This window comes from Oncorhynchus tshawytscha, unplaced genomic scaffold, assembly GCF_018296145.1.
Source record: "Oncorhynchus tshawytscha isolate Ot180627B unplaced genomic scaffold, Otsh_v2.0 Un_contig_7265_pilon_pilon, whole genome shotgun sequence".
NCBI lineage: Eukaryota > Metazoa > Chordata > Actinopteri > Salmoniformes > Salmonidae > Oncorhynchus > Oncorhynchus tshawytscha.
Genome location: NW_024609713.1, coordinates 310,650 through 333,135, shown reverse-complemented (window position 1 = coordinate 333,135; position 22,486 = coordinate 310,650). Strand labels below are relative to the sequence as shown.

The window sequence follows — 22,486 nt, the reverse complement described above, 5'->3', positions numbered from 1 at the left end:
GACAGTATAGACATGTTATCATGACTCAGTACTGGTACCCCTTGTAGACAGTATAGACATGTTATCATGACTCAGTACTGGTACCCCTTGTAGACAGTATAGACATGTTATCATGACTCAGTACTGGTACCCCTTGTAGACAGTATAGACATGTTATCATGACTCAGTACTGGTACCCCTTGTAGACAGTATAGACATGTTATCATGACTCAGTACTGGTACCCCTTGTAGACAGTATAGACATGTTATCATGACTCAGTACTGGTACCCCTTGTAGACAGTATAGACATGTTATCATGACTCAGTACTGGTACCCCTTGTAGACAGTATAGACATGTTATCATGACTCAGTACTGGTACCCCTTGTAGACAGTACATGTTATCATGACTCAGTACTGTACCCCTTGTAGACAGTATAGACATGTTATCATGACTCAGTACTGGTACCCCTTGTAGACAGTATAGACATGTTATCATGACTCAGTACTGGTACCCCTTGTAGACAGTATAGACATGTTATCATGACTCAGTACTGGTACCCCTTGTAGACAGTATAGACATGTTATCATGACTCAGTACTGGTACTAGACAGTATAGACATGTTATCATGACTCAGTACTGGTACCCCTTGTAGACAGTATAGACACGTTATCATGACTCAGTACTGGTACCCTTGCAGACAGTATAGACATGTTATCATGACTCAGTACTGGTACCCCTTGTAGACAGTATAGACACATGACTCAGTTATCATTATCATGACTCAGTACTGGTACCCCTTGTAGACAGTATAGACACGTTATCATTACTCAGTACTGGTACCCCTTGTAGACAGTATAGACACGTTATCATGACTCAGTACTGGTACCCCTTGTAGACAGTTACAGTATAGACACGTTATCATGACTCAGTACTGGTACTCCTTGTAGACAGTATAGACACGTTATCATGACTCAGTACTGGTACCCCTTGTAGACAGTATAGACACGTTATCATGACTCAGTACTGGTACTCCTTGTAGACAGTATAGACACTGTTATCATGACTCAGTACTGGTACTCCTTGTAGACAGTATAGACATGTTATCATTACTCAGTACTGGTACCCTTGTAGACAGTATAGACACGTTATCATGACTCAGTACTGGTACCCCTTGTAGACAGTATAGACACGTTATCATGACTCAGTACTGGTACCCCTTGTAGACAGTATAGACATGTTATCATGACTCAGTACTGGTACCCCTTGTAGACAGTATAGACATGTTATCATGACTCAGTACTGGTACCCCTTGCAGACAGTATAGACATGTTATCATGACTCATTCTGTATTTATTATTACGTGTTTAACTTTTCTATTATTTCTCTCCTGTCTTTCTCTCTGTATTGTGGGGAAGGACCTGTAAGTAAGTATTTCCCTGTTAGTCTACCCCTGTTGTTTTAGGAAGTATGTAACAAATAAATTGTTTTATTTTATTAGATTTATCTACCACGTATCAAACTTGCCTTATAAGCAGTTTGTTGCAGTACAGCTTGGAACAACTGCAAATCAAATCTGCAGGGGTGAATTGCAATTGCCCAGTGATTTGATAAGATCTGTTGTTCCTCATCATACATGCCACAGTGAATGAAAAACAGCCTCTGGTAGGGTGTTGCAGTCCCCCCCCCAACCCCACCCACCCACAGACACACACAGAAACACACACAGGAGGGAGAGTCTACTAGTCTAGTTTAGAACCCAGAACTCTACAGGTCATTCCGTTCAGTTCTTTAGTTCTCAGAGCCATTGATCATTCTAACCACAAGCTGAGGACAATAAGGAACAAACGCCACTACAGAGTTGTTGCAGTCCTCCATGTGGGCTAAGCAACCCTACAGGCACATAGACACACACACACGCACACACACACACAAGCACACACACAGGCACACAAGCACACACACAAGCACATACACAAGCACATACACAAGCACACACACACACCACACCACACACACCACAACCCTGCAGGCCAAAACACTGAGCCAAATACTGTTCTCATGCAATGCAACTACTGTAGCCTACCTAGGTTACATTCTTATGCCTTTTATAACAGTGCAGGTGATTATTCAGAAGCTAGTAGACAACAGAGAAACACAAAGCCAGTCCATCTTGTATCACCTATTATACAACAGGTCCCATTCTCAGACTAAATGGATGGAATGTGAACATGTTCAGCTGACTGAAACAAAAACATATTTTGTTTCGTACATTTATAAATAATGAACTGTACATTCAAGTCCCATCTCATGACCTGAGCGACCTATACCAAGGTTCTCCGTGTATGTACTGAGTGTACAAAACATTATGAACACCTTCCTAATATTGAGTTTCACCTCCTCTTGTCCTCAGAACAACCTCAATTTGTTGGGCATGGACTCTACAAGGTGTCGAAAGCATTCCACAGGGATGCTGGCCCATATTGACTCCAATGCTTCCCACAGTTGTGTCAAATTGGCTGGATGTCCTTTGGGTGGTGACCCTTCTTGATACACACAGGGAAACTGTTGAACATGAAAACCCAGCAGCGTTGCAGTTCTTGACACAAACCGGTGCGCCTGGCACCTACTACCATAACCTGTTCAAAGGCACTTCAATATGTTGTCTTGTCTATTCATCCTCTGAATAACACACATACACAATGCATGTCTCAGTTGTCTCAAGGCTTCAACATCATTATTTAACCTGTCTCCTGCTCTTCATCTACACGGATTGAAGTGGATTTGACATCAATAAGGGATCATAGCTTTCACCTGGTCAGTCTACTGTATGTTATGGAAAGAGCAGTTGTTCCTAATGTTTTGTACACTCAGTGTATGTGTGCTGTGCTTGTGACAACTCACTGTTTTTATTTCATAAAATTTAATTGGGCATTATGGCATCACTACACAACCTGAAAGCAGGACACACCAAGGTACTAACCATCTGTAGTGTTATAATAGCTTACTGAGTCAGCATGTGTAGGCGATTGCTCCATCATATATTTTCTGGGTACTTCTAAACATTTAAATGGGCATTATGAACCATTACACCACCTGAAAGCAGGTTACATGAAGGCACTCTGTGTCTAATATTGTGTTGTGCAGCTCACCCTTTTACATTTTCTTCTAATTTCAAAAACATTTAATTGGGGCATTTTGGCAGCTCTACACAACCTAAAGGCCATTATTTTATCCAACATTGTTTTAGCTCACTGGAATACACCAAATATACTACTGGTATTGTTGTCTACTGTATTAGCTCACTGGTCTACACTACAGAAACTACTAGCTCACTGGATTATTCCACATGAACTAATAGCTCACTGGTCTACACCACAAGAACAAATAGTATCTCAAAGGTCTACACCACAGGAACTAATAGCTCACTGGACTACACCACAGGAACTAATAGCTCACTGGACTACACCACAGGAACTAATAGCTCACTGGACTACACCACAGGAACAAATAGTATCTCAAAGGTCTACACCACAGGAACTAATAGCTCACTGGACTACACCACAGGAACTAATAGCTCACTGGACTACACCACAGGAACTAATAGCTCACTGGACTACACCACAAGAACAAATAGTATCTCAAAGGTCTACACCACAGGAACTAATAGCTCACTGGACTACACCACAGGAACAAATAGTATCTCACTGGACTACACCACAGGAACTAATAGCTCACTGGACTACACCACAGGAACTAATAGCTCACTGGACTACACCACAAGAACAAATAGTATCTCAAAGGACTAGACCACAGGAACTAATAGCTCACTGGACTACACCACAGGAACTAATAGTAGCTCACTGGACTACACCATGGGAACTAATAGCTCACTGGACTACACCACAGGAACTAATAGCTCACTGGACTATACCACAGGAACTAATAGTAACTCACTGGACTACACCACAGGAACTAATAGTAACTCACTGGACTACACCACAGGAACTAATAGTAGTTCACTGGTCTACACCACAGGAACTAATAGTAGTTCACTGGACTACACCACAGGAACTAATTGTAGGTCACTGGTCTACACCACAGGAACTAATAGTAGTTCACTGGACTACACCACAGAAACTAATAGTAGCTCACTGGAATACACCACAGGAACTAATAGTTGCTCACCGGGTCGGCATCTGCAGGCTGCTGTTCCATCAGAACGAGTCAGGCAGGTGGCATTGTGCAGGCAGGGATCGTGGGCAGGGTCACAGGGGTCAAAGGGCATGTTGCATAAGGGCCCACTGAAGAAGGGGGGGCAGGTGCAGCTGAACTCCCCAGGTAGGGGTGACTCCTGACACTGAGCTCCGTTCAGACAGGGCCCAGAGTCACACTCATCCACATCCTCAGAGCAGTCCACACCTACCCAGCCCTGCGGGCATAGACACCTGGGGGAACAGGAGGCGTTAGGGTTGGTATTGATGTTCTCTATACAAAGGTTGGAGATTTTTTCTTTAAAAATAAATGATATGCCTATGTGTTTATGATGTAACTAGCAACATAGCTGTAAGGGGGACCAGATAGGAAAGGGGAGCTCTGGTTGATCTTGATATTCACATATAATACAATGGTTGGGGATGGTTTCTACAAAATAAATGATGTGTTAATGATTTAACTAACAACATGTTATTTCCCTCCATGCTCTCTCTCACGTGGTGTCCAGTGTGAACTTCAGTTCTCTCTCTCCATCCTCACATTCTCTCTCCTCCCCCTCCTCCTCTCTCCCACTCTCCCTCCAACCTCACATTCTCTCTCTCCTCTCTCCCACTCTCCCTCCATCCTTACATTCTCTCTCTCCTCCCCTCCTCCTCTCTCTCCCTCCATCCTTACATTCTCTCTCTCCTCCCCTCCTCCTCTCTCTCCCTCCATCCTCACATTCTTTCTCTGCTCCTCCTCTCCCACTCTCCCTCCATCCTCACATTCTCTCTCTCCTCCTCCTCTCCCACTCTCCCTCCATCCTCACATTCTCTCTCCTCCTCCTCTCCCACTCTCCCTCATCCTCACATTCTCTCTCTCCTCCCCCTCTCTCCTCCCCCTCCTCCTCTCTCCCACTCTCCCTCCAACCTCACATTCTCTCTCTCCTCTCTCCCACTCTCCCTCCATCCTTACATTCTCTCTCCCTCCCCTCCTCCTCTCTCTCCCTCCATCCTTACATTCTCTCTCTCCTCCCCTCCTCCTCTCTCTCCCTCCATCCTCACATTCTTTCTCTGCTCCTCCTCTCCCACTCTCCCTCCATCCTCACATTCTCTCTCTCCTCCTCCTCTCCCACTCTCCCTCCATCCTCACATTCTCTCTCCTCCTCCTCTCCCACTCTCCCTCATCCTCACATTCTCTCTCTCCTCCCCCTCCTCCTCCCCCTCCTCCTCTCTCCCTCCATCCTCACATTCTCTCTCTCCTCCTCTCCCACTCTCCCTCCATCCTCACATTCTCTCTCTCTCCTCCCCCTATCTCCCTCCATCCTCAAATTCTCTCTCTCTCTCTCATCCCCTTCCTCTCTCTCCTCTCTCTCTCCATCCTTCCCCTCCTGCATCTCTTTCTCCATCTTCCCCTTCTATCTTGCTCTCTCTCCATCCTCTCTCTGTCTCTCCATCCTCCCCCTCATCTCTCTCTCTCCCTCCATCCTCACATTCTCTCCCTCCATCCTCACATTCTCTCTCTCATCCCCTTCCTCTCTCTCCTCTCTCTCTCTCCTCTCCCTTCATCCTCACATTCTCTCTCTCACGCTCTTTCTTCCCCCTATCTCTCTCAGTCTCTCCATCCTCCCCCTCCATCTCTCTCTCTCCCCCAGTGTGAAGACACATTAGGTTGAGCAAATACAGCCGTTTTCCCTCCCGATGACTCACAGATCCCCAGAAACCCTTCATGCTGCGAGCCATTGATTGATTCATTAGTTTGACCTGCCATCTGCAGTTCATTATTGCTGATGCTGTTAGCTAGGTGGAAAATATAATCACTATCTGAGCATTTTCCTCCTTTTCTCTCACACACTCATATTTTTCATATTTTCTTGGATAGAGAGAGTGAGAGGAAAGATGGGAAATGACAGTGGGCTGGATTCAAGAGCTGGAGGCAGGGGACATAACAGCTAGACAACCCCAGGCTATCTGAGCAAGGCTTCCTTGCATTTATTGTGTGACTGTGTAGACTGATGCAATGGCAATGACAATGTCTGACTAACACTATAGGGTGGACCCACACTGTACTCTCTGATTAACACTATAGGGTGGACCCACACTGTACTCTCTGATTAACACTATAGGGTGGACCCACACTGTACTGTCTGATTAACACTATAGGGTGGACCCACACTGTACAGTCTGATTAACACTATAGGGTGGACCCACACTGTACTCTCTGATTAACACTATAGGGTGGACCCACACTGTACTCTCTGATTAACACTATAGGGTGGACCCACACTGTACTGTCTGATTAACACTATAGGGTGGACCCACACTGTACTCTCTGATTAACACTATAGGGTGGACCCACACTGTACTGTCTGATTAACACTATAGGGTGGACCCACACTGTACTCTCTGATTAACACTATAGGGTGGACCCTGATTAACACTGTACTGGGTGGACCCACACTGTACTCTCTGATTAACACTATAGGGTGGACCCACACTGTACAGTCTGATTAACACTATAGGGTGGACCCACACTGTACTGTCTGATTAACACTATAGGGTGGACCCACACTGTACTGTCTGATTAACACTATAGGGTGGACCCACACTGTACTGTCTGATTAACACTATAGGGTGGACCCACTGTACTGTCTGTTACTCCCACACTCTGATTAACACTATAGGGTGGACCCACACTGTACTCTCTGATTAACACTATAGGGTGGACCCACACTGTACTGTCTGATTAACACTATAGGGTGGACCCAGACTGTACTCTCTGATTAACACTATAGGGTGGACCCACACTGTACTGTCTGATTAACACTATAGGGTGGACCCACACTGTACTCTCTGATTAACACTATAGGGTGGACCCAGACAGTACTGTCTGATTAACACTATAGGGTGGACCCAGACTGTACAGTCTGATATGTTATTTTCAGTTTGGGGATCTTTAACCAGGCCAGAATCAGACACAACCCTACTGTGGTACCTACCTGTAGCTTTGTCCTATGTCTGAATCAGACACAACCCTACTGTGGTACCTACCTGTAGCTTTGTCCTATGTCTGAATCAGACACAACCCTACTGTGGTACCTACCTGTAGCTTTGTCCTATGTCTGATTCAGACACAACCCTAATGTGGTACCTACCTGTAGCTTTGTCCTATGTCTGAATCAGACACAACCCTACTGTGGTACCTACCTGTAGCTTTGCCTTGTCTGAATCAGACACAACCCTACTGTGGTACCTGCCTGTGGCTTTGTCCTATGTCTGAATCAGACACAACCCTACTGCGGTACCTACTGGTAGCTGTTGAGGAGGTCAGTACAGGTGGCGTTGTTTAAGCACGGCTGAGATGAACACTCGTCTATTTCCTGTTGGCAGAACTCGCCCTCCCATCCGGGGACACAGAGGCACTCGTAAGTCTGGAATACAGGAAGTGAGATAATATATTAAAAGTCTGGAATAGAGGAAGTGAAGTGGTACATCGTAGGTCTCTAATACAGGAAGTGAAATGATACATTGTAGGTCTGGAATACAGAAAGTGAAGTGGTACATCGTAGGTCTCTAATACAGGAAGTGAAATGGTACATCGTATGTCTCTAATACAGGAAGTGAAATGGTACAGTGATGATGTCACTAAATAATAGAGGAGGGATCCAGTTTGAGTTCCACTGATGATTTTCATTCTTCTCCTCTTATTAGGGACTGATACATATGTGATCATATTACTCCACTGCTAGTCTCACTGGCTTCCTGTTAAGGCTGGGGCTGATTTCCATTCTTCTCCTCTTATTAGGGACTGATACATATGTGATCATATTACTCCACTGCTAGTCTCACTGGCTTCCTGTTAAGGCTGGGGCTGATTTCCATTCTTCTCCTCTTATTAGGGACTGATACCATATTACTCCACTGTGTCTCATGGCTTCCTGTTATATTTCCATTCTTCCACTGCTAGTGATCTCACTGGCTTCCTGTTAAGGCTGGGGCTGATTTCCATTCTTCTCCTCTTATTAGGGACTGATACATATGTGATCATATTACTCCACTGCTAGTCTCACTGGCTTCCTGTTAAGGCTGGGGCTAATTTCAAGGTTTTACTGCTAAACTACAAAGCATTACATGGGCTTGCTCCTACCTATCTTTCCGATTTGGTCCTGCCGTACACACCTACACATATGCGGTCACAAGACGCAGGCCTCCTTATTTTCCCTAGAATTTCAAAGCAAACAGCTGGAGGCAGGGCTTTCTCCTATAGAGCTCCATGTTAATGGAATGGTCTGCCTATCCATGTGAGAGACGCAGACTCGGTCTCGACCTTTAAGTCTTTACTGAAGACTTTACTGAAGACTACACTGATTGAGTGTAGTCTGGCCCAGGAGTGGGAAGGTGAACGGCAAGGCACTGGAGCGAAGAACCGCCCATGCTGCCTCTGCCTGGCCGGCTCCCCTCTCTCCACTGGGATTCTCTGCCTCTGATCCTATTACGTCACTAGGAGGGGTGCGTCATGTCGTGCCAGGCTTTAGTGGGTTGAGTCACTGACGTGATCTTCCTGTCCGGTTTTGCAGCCCTCTCGGGCTCATGCGGTGGAGGAGATCTTCGTGGGCTATACTCAGTCTTGTCTCAGGGTAGTAAGTTGGTGGTCTGTTGATATCCCTCTAGTGATGTGGGGGCTGTGCTTTGGCAGAGTGGGTGCCTTAGTCTATGTGATGGAGGTCTAGGATCCTTCTGTCCACTCTGGTGTAATTCTCCTGTCTTATCTGGTGTAATTCTCCTGTCTTACCTGGTGTAATTATCCTGTCTTATCTGGTGTAATTATCCTGTCTTACCTGGTGTAATTCTCCTGTCTTACCTGGTGTAATTCTCCTGTCTTATCTGGTGTAATTCTCCTGTCTTACCTGGTGTAATTCTCCTGTCTTACCTGGTGTAATTCTCCTGTCTTATCTGGTGTAATTCTCCTGTCTTACCTGGTGTAATTCTCCTGTCTTACCTGGTGTAATTCTCCTGTCTTATCTGGTGTAATTCTCCTGTCTTATCTGGTGTAATTCTCCTGTCTTATCTGGTGTAATTCTCCTGTCTTACCTGGTGTAATTATCCTGTCTTATCTGGTGTAATTCTCCTGTCTTACCTGGTGTAATTATCCTGTCTTATCTGGTGTAATTATCCTGTCTTATCTGGTGTAATTGTCCTGTTTTATCTGTGTGAACTTAAGTATGCTCTCTTCAATTCTCCCACACTCCATCTCTCTCGCTCCCCCTCATCTGTCCCTTCCTCCCTCCCTCCCTCCCGGAGGACCTGAGCCCTAGGACCATACCTCAGGACTACCTGGTCTGAAGACTCCTGGCTGTCCCCAGTCCACCAGGTCGTACTGCTGATCGAGTTTCAACTGTTCTGCCTGCAGCTATGGAACCCTGACCTGTTCACCGGACGTGCTACTTTGTCCCGGACCTGCAGTTGTCACCTCTCTCTTTCCCTCCCGTTTCTCCCACACCTGCTGTTTCAACCTCTGAATGCTCGGCTATGAAAAGCCAATTGACATTTACTTTACTCCTGAGGTGCTGACCTGTTGCACCCTCTACAACCACTGTGATTATTATTTCACCCTGCTGGTCATCTATGAATATTTGGACATCTTGAAGAACGATCTGGAATTAATGGCCATGTACTCTTATAATCTCTACCCAGTACAGCCAGAAGAGGACTGGTCACCCCTCAGAGCCTGGTTCCTCTCTACCCAGTACAGCCAGAAGAGGACTGGCCACCCCTCAGAGCCTGGTTCCTCTCTACCCAGTACAGCCAGAAGAGGACTGGTCACCCCTCAGAGCCTGGTTCCTCTCTACCTAGTACAGCCAGAAGAGGACTGGTCACCCCTCAGAGCCTGGTTCCTCTCTACCCAGTACAGCCAGAAGAGGACTGGTCACCCCTCAGAGCCTGGTTCCTCTCTACCCAGTACAGCCAGAAGAGGACTGGTCACCCCTCAGAGCCTGGTTCCTCTCTACCCAGTACAGCCAGAAGAGGACTGGTCACCCCTCAGAGCCTGGTTCCTCTCTACCCAGTACAGCCAGAAGAGGACTGGTCACCCCTCAGAGCCTGGTTCCTCTCTACCCAGTACAGCCAGAAGAGGACTGGTCACCCCTCAGAGCCTGGTTCTTCTCTACCCAGTACAGCCAGAAGAGGACTGGCCACCCCTCAGAGCCTGGTTCCTTTCTACCCAGTACAGCCAGTAGAGGACTGCCCTCCCCCTCAGAGCCTGGTTCCTTTCTAGGTTTCTTCCTAGGTTCCTACCTTTCCAAGGAGTTTTTCCTAGCCACCGTGCTTCTACACCTGCATTGCTTGCTGTTTGGGGTTTTAGGCTGGGTTTCTGTACAGCACTTTGTGACATCTGCTGATGTAAAAAGGGTTTTATAAATACATTTGATTTGATTTAGACCTGGGACATCAGGTGGGTGCAATTATTATCAGGTAGAAGAGAAAGCCATCAGAGCTCAGGACCTCCAGGCACAGATTGCATTACCTAATACAGTAATACAGTACACCTGTTGCCCTCCACCACTCCTCTTCCTGGTTCAACAGGCCAACTATGTATAGAGAGCATAGTTGTAGTGTTTTCTACCTAAAAACCTCCCACAGCTACACATAATATTATCCCACCGCTGCCACCAAATGTTTCACTGAATGAGCTTATCGTCAATAGTTTTTTTTTTCTCCCAATATTGTACCCAAGTTAAACCTCCCACATTTTGAGTAATATCATGATACTGCTGTTACCAAATGCAGCATTCAATTATATTGATATGAATACTTAAGAATGTTATACTACAAAAAGACCTCTCCTGGGAAATATGTTTGAAGCTACAATCTAGCATTTGTTCTTAAGGAAAATAATTAGTCCCACCACTTGTTTTGGGTTTTGGTAAACAGCTGAGGGCTGGGGAAATGCATACAGAACAAAATATCAACGCAACATAAAGTGTTGGCCCTGTGTTTCATGAGTTGAAATAAAAGATCCCAGACATTTTCCATACGCACAAAAAATGTTAGTGAGCATTTCTCCTTTGCCAAGATAATGAATCCACCTGACATGTGTGGCATATCAAGAAGCTGATTAAACAGCATGATCATTGCACAGGTGTATCTTTTGCTGGGGACAATAAACTAAAATATGCAGTTTTGGCACACAACACAATGCCACAGATGTCTCAAGTTTTGAGGGAGGGCGCAATTGGCATACTGACTACAGGAATGTCCACCAGAGCTGTTGCCAGTTAATTGAATGTTCATTTCTCTACCACAAGCCCCCTACAACGTCATTTTACATAATTTGGCAGTGCATCCAACCAGCCTCATAACCGCAGACCCTGAGTAACCACGCCAGCCCAGGACCTCCACATCATCTGAGACCAGTCACCCGGACAGCTGACGAAACTGTGGCTTTGCACAACCAAAGAATTTCTGCACAAACGGTCAGAAACCGTCTCAAGGAAGCTCATCTATGTACTCGTCGTCCTCACCAGGGTCTTGACCTGACAGAACTTCGGCATCATAACTGACCTTAGTGTGCAAATGCTCACCTTCGATGGCCACTGGCACGCTGGAAAAGTGTGCTCTTCACCGGTTTCAACTGTACCGGGCAGATGGCAGATTGATGTCAATGTTGTGAACAGAGTGCCCCATGGTGGCGGAGGGGTTATGGTATGGGCAGGCATAAGCTACGGACAACTAACACAAATGCATTTTATCGATTTCAATTTGAACGCACAGAGATACTGTGCCGAGATCCTGAGGTCCATTGTTGTGCCCTTCATCCACCACCATCACCTCATGTTTCAGTGTGATAATGCATGGCCCCATGTCGCAAGGATTTGCACACAATTCCTGGAGGCTGAAAATGTCCCAGTTCTTCCATGGCCTGCATAATCACTAGACATGTTACCCATTGAGCGTGTTTTCGATGCTCTGGGTCGAAGCGTGTACGACAGAGTGTTCCAGTTCCCACCAATATCCAGAAACTTCACACAGCCATTGAAGAGGAGTGGGGCAACATTCCACAGGCCACAATCAACAGCCTGATCAACTCTATGTGAAGGAGATGTGTCACGCTGCATGAGGCAAATGGTGGTCACACCAGATACTGACTGGTTTTCTGATCCACGCCCCTACTTTTGTTTTAAGGTATCTGTGACCAACAGATGCATATATGTATTCCCAGTCATGTGAAATCCATAGATGATGAATATATTGTGATTTACTTATATCCTTATATGAACTGTAACTCAGTAAAATCTTTGAAATTGTTGAATGTTGCGTTTATCGCAGATTGTAGCTTTAATCTGTGGAATAGCCATGGTTGACTTGGAATTTCCACTACTGTATATTCCAAACACCACCCACCTCTTTTAACATATTCAGGGCCTGCTTTTCAATGTATAACTAAGGTATAAGCTAAATTAAAGCAGTTACATACAATTAAGAAAACATTATATTGCATTTCATCACACTTTTCACAACACATTAAGTGGATGCCCTCTGGCCACTACCACATATCTACAAGACAAAAAACATGTGTACGTGCGTGTATAGTGCATATGTTATCATGTGTGTGTGTGTGTGTGTGTCTCTTCACGCTGTTCCAAAAGTGTATTTTTATCATAAAAAGAAAAAAATCTGATTCTACTGTTTGCATGAGCTACTTGATGTGGAATAGAGTTCCATGGAGTCATGGCTCTATGTCAGAGTTTCCCAACTGGCGGCCCGTGGGCCAAATCTGGCCTGCCAGCAATATTATTGGGCCCCCCCAAAGCCCCTCAAATTAACTATGAATATTTTTGTTCATTCAAAAAAAAAAAGTTTTATCTTGGACCTGAGATAAGTCCCAAATGCAATGTCCCAAGAAGGAAGTGACCCTACCTAAATAATGCAAAAGTTACATTTGAACTTAATCAATGAGGAGAGAGGATGCAGGAGACAGTCACCTAATAAAGGCAGCAGCGGACCATTTTTTTTAGATGCTGAAATGTAAAGCTGCAATCAATAGGAGGTGAACAGCATCTGGTGCTGAAAATATAGATAACTTCTTCTGCAAGTGGCGCCAAGAAACAGATGGAGAAAAACTACACCAGTTGAGTAATTAATTTCAACAATAATCTTAATTTGATTTTACAAACAACAAGAGGGCTTAATTGGGGTCCATTTCTTCTGAGCGAAGGCCCATATAAAATAACTTAACTGTTATTAAAAATAAAAATAAATGGCCTAATAGAAGTGTGATTTGTATTCATTTATTAGGCCTACTTACAATTGCAACTGGCCAAAAAGGTGGAATCCTACTAAAAATAATAATTTAAAGGAAAAAAAAGGTGTTTTCATTGTCTGAATGCCTGTATCCTTGTACCGGGAGTGTCGGGATAACCTGCTCCTGTAACAACAAAACAAACATAAAATACTGTCTGCATGAGACCTAAAATAGCCATGGATAAGCACTAATAATAATAATAATCACAATAAATGTTAGTAACCTATAACTATTTATTAAATACTAAGTTCCTTACTTAATGGGAAAAGTTTCCCCTCGGGCACGATCTTGTAGATGTCGGGTGAGAGGGATGTGATTTTGATGTGCAGGCAGTCCTCGATTGACTAACGTGAAAGCAGGTTCCTGTCATGAGTCTTCATTACGTTCATAGAGGAAAAGGAGGACTCGCAGGTGTAAGTCAGTCCAAACATTGTTATCACATTTATTGTGCTGTATTCCTCTGAGCATGCCAGCCACAACGCACACAAGGACTCAGCACTCCTGAGCGCATCCCTGATTTGGCTCAATGTTCAGAATTAAAATCAGCTCAGTTTGAATTGCGGCATCCAGGAGGGTATCATTTTCTTAGCAAGGGAGGAGAATTCCCCACCTGGGTGGACTGTGAAAGGATCACGTAGACACGCAATTACAGTGAGGGATTTTGTACGTTTGCCCACTGACAAAGAAATGATCAGTCTATAATTTTAATGGTAGGTTTATTTGAACAGTGAGAGACAGAATAATAACAAACAAATCCAGAAAAACGCATGTCAAAAATGTTATAAATTGATTTGCATTTGAATGAGGTAAATAAGTATTTGACCCCCTCTCAATCAGAAAGATTTCTGGCTCCCAGGTGTCTTTTATACAGGTAACGAGCTGAGATTAGGAGCACACTCTTAAAGGGAGTGCTCCTAATCTCAGTTTGGATGGCCTCCTCTGATTCTGTAACAAGCTTGCGGAAAAGATGGTGTTGTGTTGCTTGATGTCCCCCTGACAAAGTTGATTATGTGCATTACTTTATCCATCACATATTTTAGCTCAGCGTCTAGTCTGACACACAGCGCACTGTGATGGATGAGACAATGCAAGCCATTCATTTGTGGGGCGATTTCCTTCAACCTGCTGCCCAGGCCCCGTGTCTGCCCACCATAGCAGGAGCCCTGTTGGTGGCCACAAAGTTGACTTTTTCAAAATGACAAGCTATGCTGCGTAAACAATTCTTCCAGCTTTGTGAATAGGATGTCCCCGGTGGTGTGTCCTTCGAGGGGAATCAGTGCCAGTAGCTCTTCTTTAAAGTCATTTCCATGAAACTAACGGACATACACACATCTGTGCTACATCAGTGTTGTCAGTTCTCTCATCAATAGCCAGGAAAGAATGCCCTTCCTGACTGAGCAGCTCCAGACCAATCCTATGGACATCATCTGCCAGGGCACGGACAAGGCGTCTGGCTGATGACGCAGACCGGGACACCTGTTTGACAGACGCAATTATTCTATCCATAGACTTTTCAGTAGCCAAATCCTCAAACTGTCACCATGCACTTTTTAAATACCTCCACATCTGTGAAGGGCAAGTTGTGTTTGGTTAGAACCCAGGACTGTCACCATGCACTTTTTAAATACTTGTAGTTAATGCTTCTGTTGTTGGATCAGGCATCTGTGAAGGGCAAGTTGTGTTTGGTTAGAACCCAGGACCTATTTAGGGAAGAACGTGTGACCTTCTGTTGTTGGATCAGGCCACGAAGGAGGGTTCTGCTGCCGTGTTTGTAGCTTGTAGTTAATGCTTCTGTTGTTGGATCAGGCCACGAAGGAGGGTTCTGCTGCCGTGTTTGTAGCTTGTAGTTAATGCTTCTGTTGTTGGATCAGGCCACGAAGGAGGGTTCTGCTGCCGTGTTTGTAGCTTGTAGTTAATGCTTCTGTTGTTGGATCAGGACACGAAGGAGGGTTCTGCTGCCGTGTTTGTAGCTTGTAGTTAATGCTTCTGTTGTTGGATCAGGCCACGAAGGAGGGTTCTGCTGCCGTGTTTGTAGCTTGTAGTTAATGCTTCTGTTGTTGGATCAGGCCACGAAGGAGGGTTCTGCTGCCGTGTTTGTAGCTTGTAGTTAATGCTTCTGTTGTTGGATCAGGCCACGAAGGAGGGTTCTGCTGCCGTGTTTGTAGCTTGTAGTTAATGCTTCTGTTGTTGGATCAGGCCACGAAGGAGGGTTCTGCTGCCGTGTTTGTAGCTTGTAGTTAATGCTTCAATGTTTCTGTGTTGGGCCTCTGACTGGGGCAGGAAGGCACCTTTGTACCACTTTGTACCAAGTACCATGCTTAGATTCATAATGCCGTCTGAGATTTAATTATTCGCAAACAGCGACATTTTCATTGCAAATAAGACATACTGACTTGGCATTGGAGAAAGATGCTATGCATATCTCTGTCCATTCTTCGCTGAAACTTCAATTTTCATTATCCACCTTTCTTTTGATCATTTTTTTAGAGTGACATGTTGCTATCAAGCTAATTGTTCTGAACGAATGTTGACATTAATAAAGTAGTAGACTACAGTAGACTACGTAGACCTGTTTTTACCCACCAATCAACGCACAGAGAAATAAACAAAAAACTATAATTGAATAGAGATATTGGTGATTTTATGAACTTAATCAGTTCTAAATTATTTTCTTGTCACAATGTATTATGTACTAATCAAATGTGTTAAAAATGTTGTTCAATTTGTAGTGTAGACCTATTAATTGTGCTAATATTATATGCTAATTATGTTCTGGCCCGTCGACTATTAACTCAGAAAAAATGGTCCCGAAGCCAAACCTAGTTGACGAACCCTGCTCTATGTAGTACTGTGCGACTCCCATAGCCTGTTCTGGACTTAGGGACTGTGAAGAGACCTCTGGTGGCATGTCTTGTGGGGTATGCACTTTGAGCCAGGGGAGATTGACATGCACATTATTAATGTTAGCTCTCCGTGTACATTTAAGGCCCAGCTGTGCTGCCCTGTTCTGGGTCAATTGTAATTTTTCGAGGTCCCTCTTTGTGGCACCTGACCACACGACTGGACAGTAGTCAATGTGCGACAAAACTAGGGCCTGTAGGGCCTGCCTTGGCAGAGGAGCACTTTATTATGGACAGACTTCTCCCCATCCTAGCTACTGTTGCATCAATATGTTTTGCCCATGACAGTTTACAATTCAGGGTTACTCCAAGCAGTTTAGTCTCCTTAACTTTCAACTCTTCAATTTCCACATTATTCATGACAAGATTTAGTTGAGGTTTAGTGAATGATTTGTCCCAAATACAATGCTTTTCTGTTTTTCTAATATTAAGGACTTCCTTATTTCTTGCCACCCATTCTGAAACTAAATGCAGCTATTTGTTAAGTGTTAAGCTATTTGCTTCCCTCCAGGCCTGAGGCCAAACACTTTCCTGTAGGCTTTTGACTGAAGAGCTGGCAAATAGGAGTAGCAATATTGTCGACTATCATCCTCAGTAATTGTCCATCCTAGTTGTCAGACGCTGGTGGCTTGTCATTGCTGATAGACAACAATCATTTGTTCATCTCTTCCACACTCACTTTAAGGAATTCAAAATTACAATGCTTGTCATATAATCACTTGCTAAGTTATGCATGGATGTGTAGGTTCAGAATTTGTTGTTGGTATGTCATTGGGGTGGCAGGGTAGCCTAGTGGTTAGACTGTTGGACTAGTAACCGGAAGGTTGCAAGTTCAAATCCCCAAGCTGACAAGGTACAAATCTGTCGTTCTGCCCCTGAAAAGGCAGTTAACCCACTGTTCCTAACTGACTTGCCTAGTTAAATAAGGGTAGAACAAAAAAAAATGTAATGCCTAAATTGGCTAATCTTGCCAATGACAAAATAATTCAAGTAGTTGGCAATATCAGTGGGTTTTGTGACAGTTCACCAATTTGCCCAAATTGTCATTTCAGGTGCTCCAAAGCTTTTTACTACTATCAATTATCTTTATATAATTTCTCTTTGTTTCAAAACTGTTTAGCAGAGCAAACCGGCAAAGAGACAGCCCACGATCACAAATAGCAGTTTGAAAACAAACCTCAAGTCAAATCTATGAGGAATTTCACTGCATTCCTTGAGTTGACTTCTTCTATTTTTCTCCACGCACTCCAAGTACCCCACATACTCTACGTACTCTACGTACTCCACATACTCTACGTACTCTACGTACTCACCATACTCCACGTACTCCACATACTCTACGTACTCTACGTACTCTACGTACTCACCATACTCCAAGTACCCCACATACTCTACGTACTCTACGTACTCCACATACTCACCATACTCCACGTACCCCACATACTCCACGTACTCTACGTACTCCACATACTCACCATACTCCAAGTACCCCACATACTCTACGTACTCCACATACTCCAAGTACCCCACATACTCTACGTACTCTACGTACTCCACATACTCCAAGTACCCCACATACTCTACGTACTCCACCTACTCACCATACTCTACGTACTCCACCTACCCCACATACTCTACGTACTCCACATACTCACCATACTCCAAGTACCCCACATACTCTACGTACCACACCTACTCACCATACTCCAAGTACCCCACATACTCACCATACTCCACGTACTCCACATACTCACCATACTCCAAGTACCCCACATACTCTACGTACTCCACATACTCACCATACTCCAAGTACCCCACATACTCTACGTACTCCACATACTCACCGTACTCCAAGTACCCCACATACTCTACGTACTCCACATACTCACCATACTCCAAGTACCCCACATACTCTACGTACTCCACATACTCACCGTAAGTACCCCACATACTCTACGTACTCCACATACTCACCATACTCCAAGTACCCCACATACTCACCATACTCCACATACTCACCATACTCCAAGTACTCCACATATTCGCCATACTCCAAGTACCCCACATACTCCACATACTCCACATACTCCACGCACTCCACATACCCACCATACTCCACGTACCCCACGTACCCCACATACTCCACGCACTCCACGTACCCCACGTACTCCACGTACACCACATACACCACGTACTCCTCCCGTACCACACGTTCTCCCCCCGTACTCTACGTACACCACGTACTCCTCCCGTACCACACGTTCTCCCCCCGTACTCTATGTATTCCCATACTCCCCGTACTCTACGTACACCACGTACTCCACGTTCTCCCCCCGTACTCTACGTATTCCCATACTCCCCGTACTCCCCGTACTCTACGTACACCACGTACTCCACATTCTCCCCCCGTACTCTACGTATTCCCATACTCCCCGTACTCCACGTACTCTACGTACACCACGTACTCCACGTTCTCAACCCCGTACTCAACGTATTCCGATACTCACCATACTCTACACTCAAGTTAGTTTTCTACGTGAGTTATCTTTTATTTTGATTTTTCATCAACTTAAAGTGACTGGACTGCTTGAGTACTTCTCTTCTTATATTCTTTGTATTAAGTCTGTGGACTACTTGAGTTGTTTTCTCTTCGTTAAAGTCAGTGGACTACTTGAGTTGTTTTCTCTTCGTTAAAGTCTGTGGACTACTTGAGTTGTTTTCTCTTCGTTAAAGTCTGTGGACTACTTGAGTTGTTTTCTCTTCGTTAAAGTCTTTGGACTACTTGAGTTATTTTCTCTTCGTTAAAGTCTGTGGACTACTTGAGTTGTTTTCTCTTCGTTAAAGTCTGTGGACTACTTGTCCTCCAGTTGGTCATTAAAATCTTCATTATGATAATTAATCAGGGTGTAGGAGATGAATGGGTTGTTGTCTATTAGTTTCCTGGCCAGGAACAGGCAGGTTTAATTTAACACAATCCTCTTTGCATACAAAACGAAGGGGGTCAAACTGTCAAGGGGTATACAGAATTCTTCAATGCCAGCCAACGTCCTGTGTATGTCTAAGGTCCGGTGTGTGTTCATGTGTGTGTGTATGTGTGTCTGTGTGCATGCGCGCTTGTGTGTTTGAGTGAGTGTGTGTGTGTGTGTGTGTGTGTGTCCATTTGTGTGTGTTGTGCTTGCTGCTATTTGAACACCTGGTAATCTGCATTTCATAAACTGGAGGGGAGCTGTTCAACTTTGTCTGATATAATTTGTACACTGCAGGCTTCTATTCATAAGAGGATGTAGGACACTGCAGGCCCTATTCATTAGAGGATGTAGGACACTGCAGGCCCCAATTCATGAACGGAGATAGGACACTGCAGGCTTCTATTCATTAGAGGATGTAGGACACTGCAGGGCCCTATTCATTAGAGGGGTTGGACACTGCAGGCCCTTGCAGGACACTGCAGGCCCTATTCATTAGAGGAGATAGGACACTGCAGGCCCTATTCATTAGAGGGGTTGGACACTGCAGGCCCTATTCATTAGAGAGGCCCTATTCATTAGGGATGCAGGACACTGCAGGCCCTATTCATAAGAGGAGGTAGGACACTGCAGGCCCTAATCATTAGAGGGGGTTGGACACTGCAGGGCCCTATTCATAAGAGGATGTAGGACACTGCAGGCCCTATTCATTAGAGGATGTAGGACACTGCAGGCCCTATTCATTAGAGGAGGTAGGACACTGCAGGACCCTATTCATAAGAGGAGGTAGGACACTGCAGGGCCCTATTCATTAGAGGGGATTGGACACTGCAGGGCCCTATTCATTAGAGGAGGTAGGACACTGCAGGGCCCTATTCATTAGAGGAGGTAGGACATTGCAGGGCCCTATTCATTAGATGGGATTGGACACTGCAGGGCCCTATTCATTAGAGGAGGGGATAGGACACTGCAGGGCCCATTGCAGGGCCCTATTCATTAGAGGGGGTAGGGACACTGCAGGGCCCTATTCATTGGAGGGGGTAGGACACTGCAGGGCCCTATTCATTAGATAGGGTAGGACACTGCAGGGCCCTATTCATTGGAGGGGGTAGGACACTGCAGGGCCCTATTCATTAGAGAGGGGGTAGGACACTGCAGGCCCCAATTCATAAAAGTAGGTAGGACACTGCAGGGCCCTATTCATTAGAGGGGGGTAGGACACTTCAGGGCCCTATTCATTAGAGGGGGTAGGACACTTCAGGGCCCTATTCATAAGAGGGGGTAGGACACTTCAGGGCCCTATTCATAAGAGGGGGTAGGACACTTCAGGGCCCTATTCATAAGAGGGGGTAGGACACTTCAGGGCTCTATTCATGAGGGGGGTAGGACAGTGCACGGCACTATTCATTAGAGGAGGGTAGGACACTGCAGGGCCCCATTCATTAGAGGAGGGTAGGACACTGCAGGGCCTTATTCATTGGAGGGGAAGGGACACTGCAGGGCCCTATTCATTAGAGGAGGGTAGGACACTGCAGGGCCCTATTCATTGGAGGGGTAGGACACTGCAGGGCCCCATTCATTAGAGAGGGTAGGACACTGCAGGGCCCTATTCATTAGAGGGGGGTAGGACACTGCAGGGCCCTATTCATTAGAGGGGGGTAGGACACTGCAGGGCCCTATTCATTAGAGGAGGGTAGGACACTGCAGGGCCCTATTCATTAGAGGAGGGTAGGACACTGCAGGGCCCTATTCATTAGAGGAGGGTAGGACACTGCAGGGCCCTATTCATTAGAGGAGGGTAGGACACTGCAGGGCCCTATTCATTAGAGGAGGGTAGGACACTGCAGGGCCCTATTCATTAGAGGAGGGTAGGACACTGCAGGGCCCTATTCATTAGAGGGGGTAGGACACTGCAGGGCCCTATTCATTAGAGGAGGGTAGGACACTGCAGGGCCCTATTCATTAGAGGAGGGTAGGACACTGCAGGGCCCTATTGATAAGAGGAGGGTAGGACACTGCAGGGCCCTATTCATTAGAGGAGGGTAGGGCACTGCAGGGCCCTATTCATTAGAGGAGGGTAGGGCACTGCAGGGCCCTATTGATAAGAGGAGGGTAGGAGGAGAAAGAGAAAATCTAACAGTCATCTCATGATAAATGAGATGCCTCCAGGAGACACCAATTCCTCACCTCGGGCTATGGAGAATATAGAGTACAAAATAGCACCATACTCCCTTCATAAAGCACTACTTATATATGGCTCTACCATAGGGCTCTGGTCAAAAGTAGTTCCCTATATTGGGAATAGGGTATAATTTGGGACAAAGCCATAATCAAATTTTTCCTTTGAAATCACCTTCATGGAGATGCAATTATCCCTAATAAGATACTGATGCTCTGTGGGACACTTTGCTGCAGAGAGGGACCTCGAACAACTGCAATGGTAAACAAGGCCTGAGGCAGAAATAGCACCCTATACCTTACATAGTGCACTACGCCCTGGTCAAAAATAGTGCACTACGCCCTGGTCAAAAATAGTGCACTATGTAGGGAATAGGGTGCCATTTAGGATGTTATCAAGGTGTGAAGTGGGTTCCAGTACCTGGCTGTCTATCTGAATAATGAGAGGAAGAATGGGGAAGAGACAGGAAACACGAACGCTGAACCAGGAACACAATAACACTGTGACCAAGACTAGGAATATCTTATCTTTCACTAACTTCAAGTCAGTGGAACTGTCACCTTGTCCCTCACATTGACATGTTGTGATACTGTCCTGTCTTCTAGATGTACACTATTGCAAAACCAAGCTGTATTGTCAGTGTTTCAGCTGTTTTACCAGCAAGGTTATGAACCAAAACCTTGAAAAGATGTCCATACAAAAACATAAAACTGCATCAAAAATTGAAATAGCTGAGGAGCTTTGATAGGTGGATCAAGGATACAGTGACATGAAGTTCAGAGCAAAAACAATACAAATGATTCCTTCATCAGTAATGGATCCTAAAGGATTCCTTCACCAGTAATGGATCCTAAAGGATTCCTTCACCAGTAATGGATCCTAAAGGATTCCTTCACCAGTAATGGATCCTAAAGGATTCCTTCACCAGTAATGGATCCTAAAGGATTCCTTCACCAGTAATGGATCCT

The 22,486-nt window shown here is 45.2% G+C and overlaps 1 protein-coding gene across 1 annotated transcript in view; it reads right to left on the bottom strand.

The window, feature by feature from the left end:
- Positions 1-4,167: 4,167 nt before the first annotated feature.
- The window catches only part of eys (eyes shut homolog), a gene marked incomplete at its 3' end in the record, with an annotated part of 180,883 nt that continues 162,564 nt past the window's right edge, over positions 4,168-22,486 (bottom strand). Inside the window, exons 24-25 of the mRNA XM_042317175.1 lie at positions 7,482-7,603; positions 4,168-4,427 (exon numbers count right to left, since the gene is read on the bottom strand). Of these exons, the coding sequence (XP_042173109.1) occupies positions 4,168-4,427; positions 7,482-7,603 (382 nt within the window). The remainder of the gene's footprint in view (positions 4,428-7,481; positions 7,604-22,486) is intronic.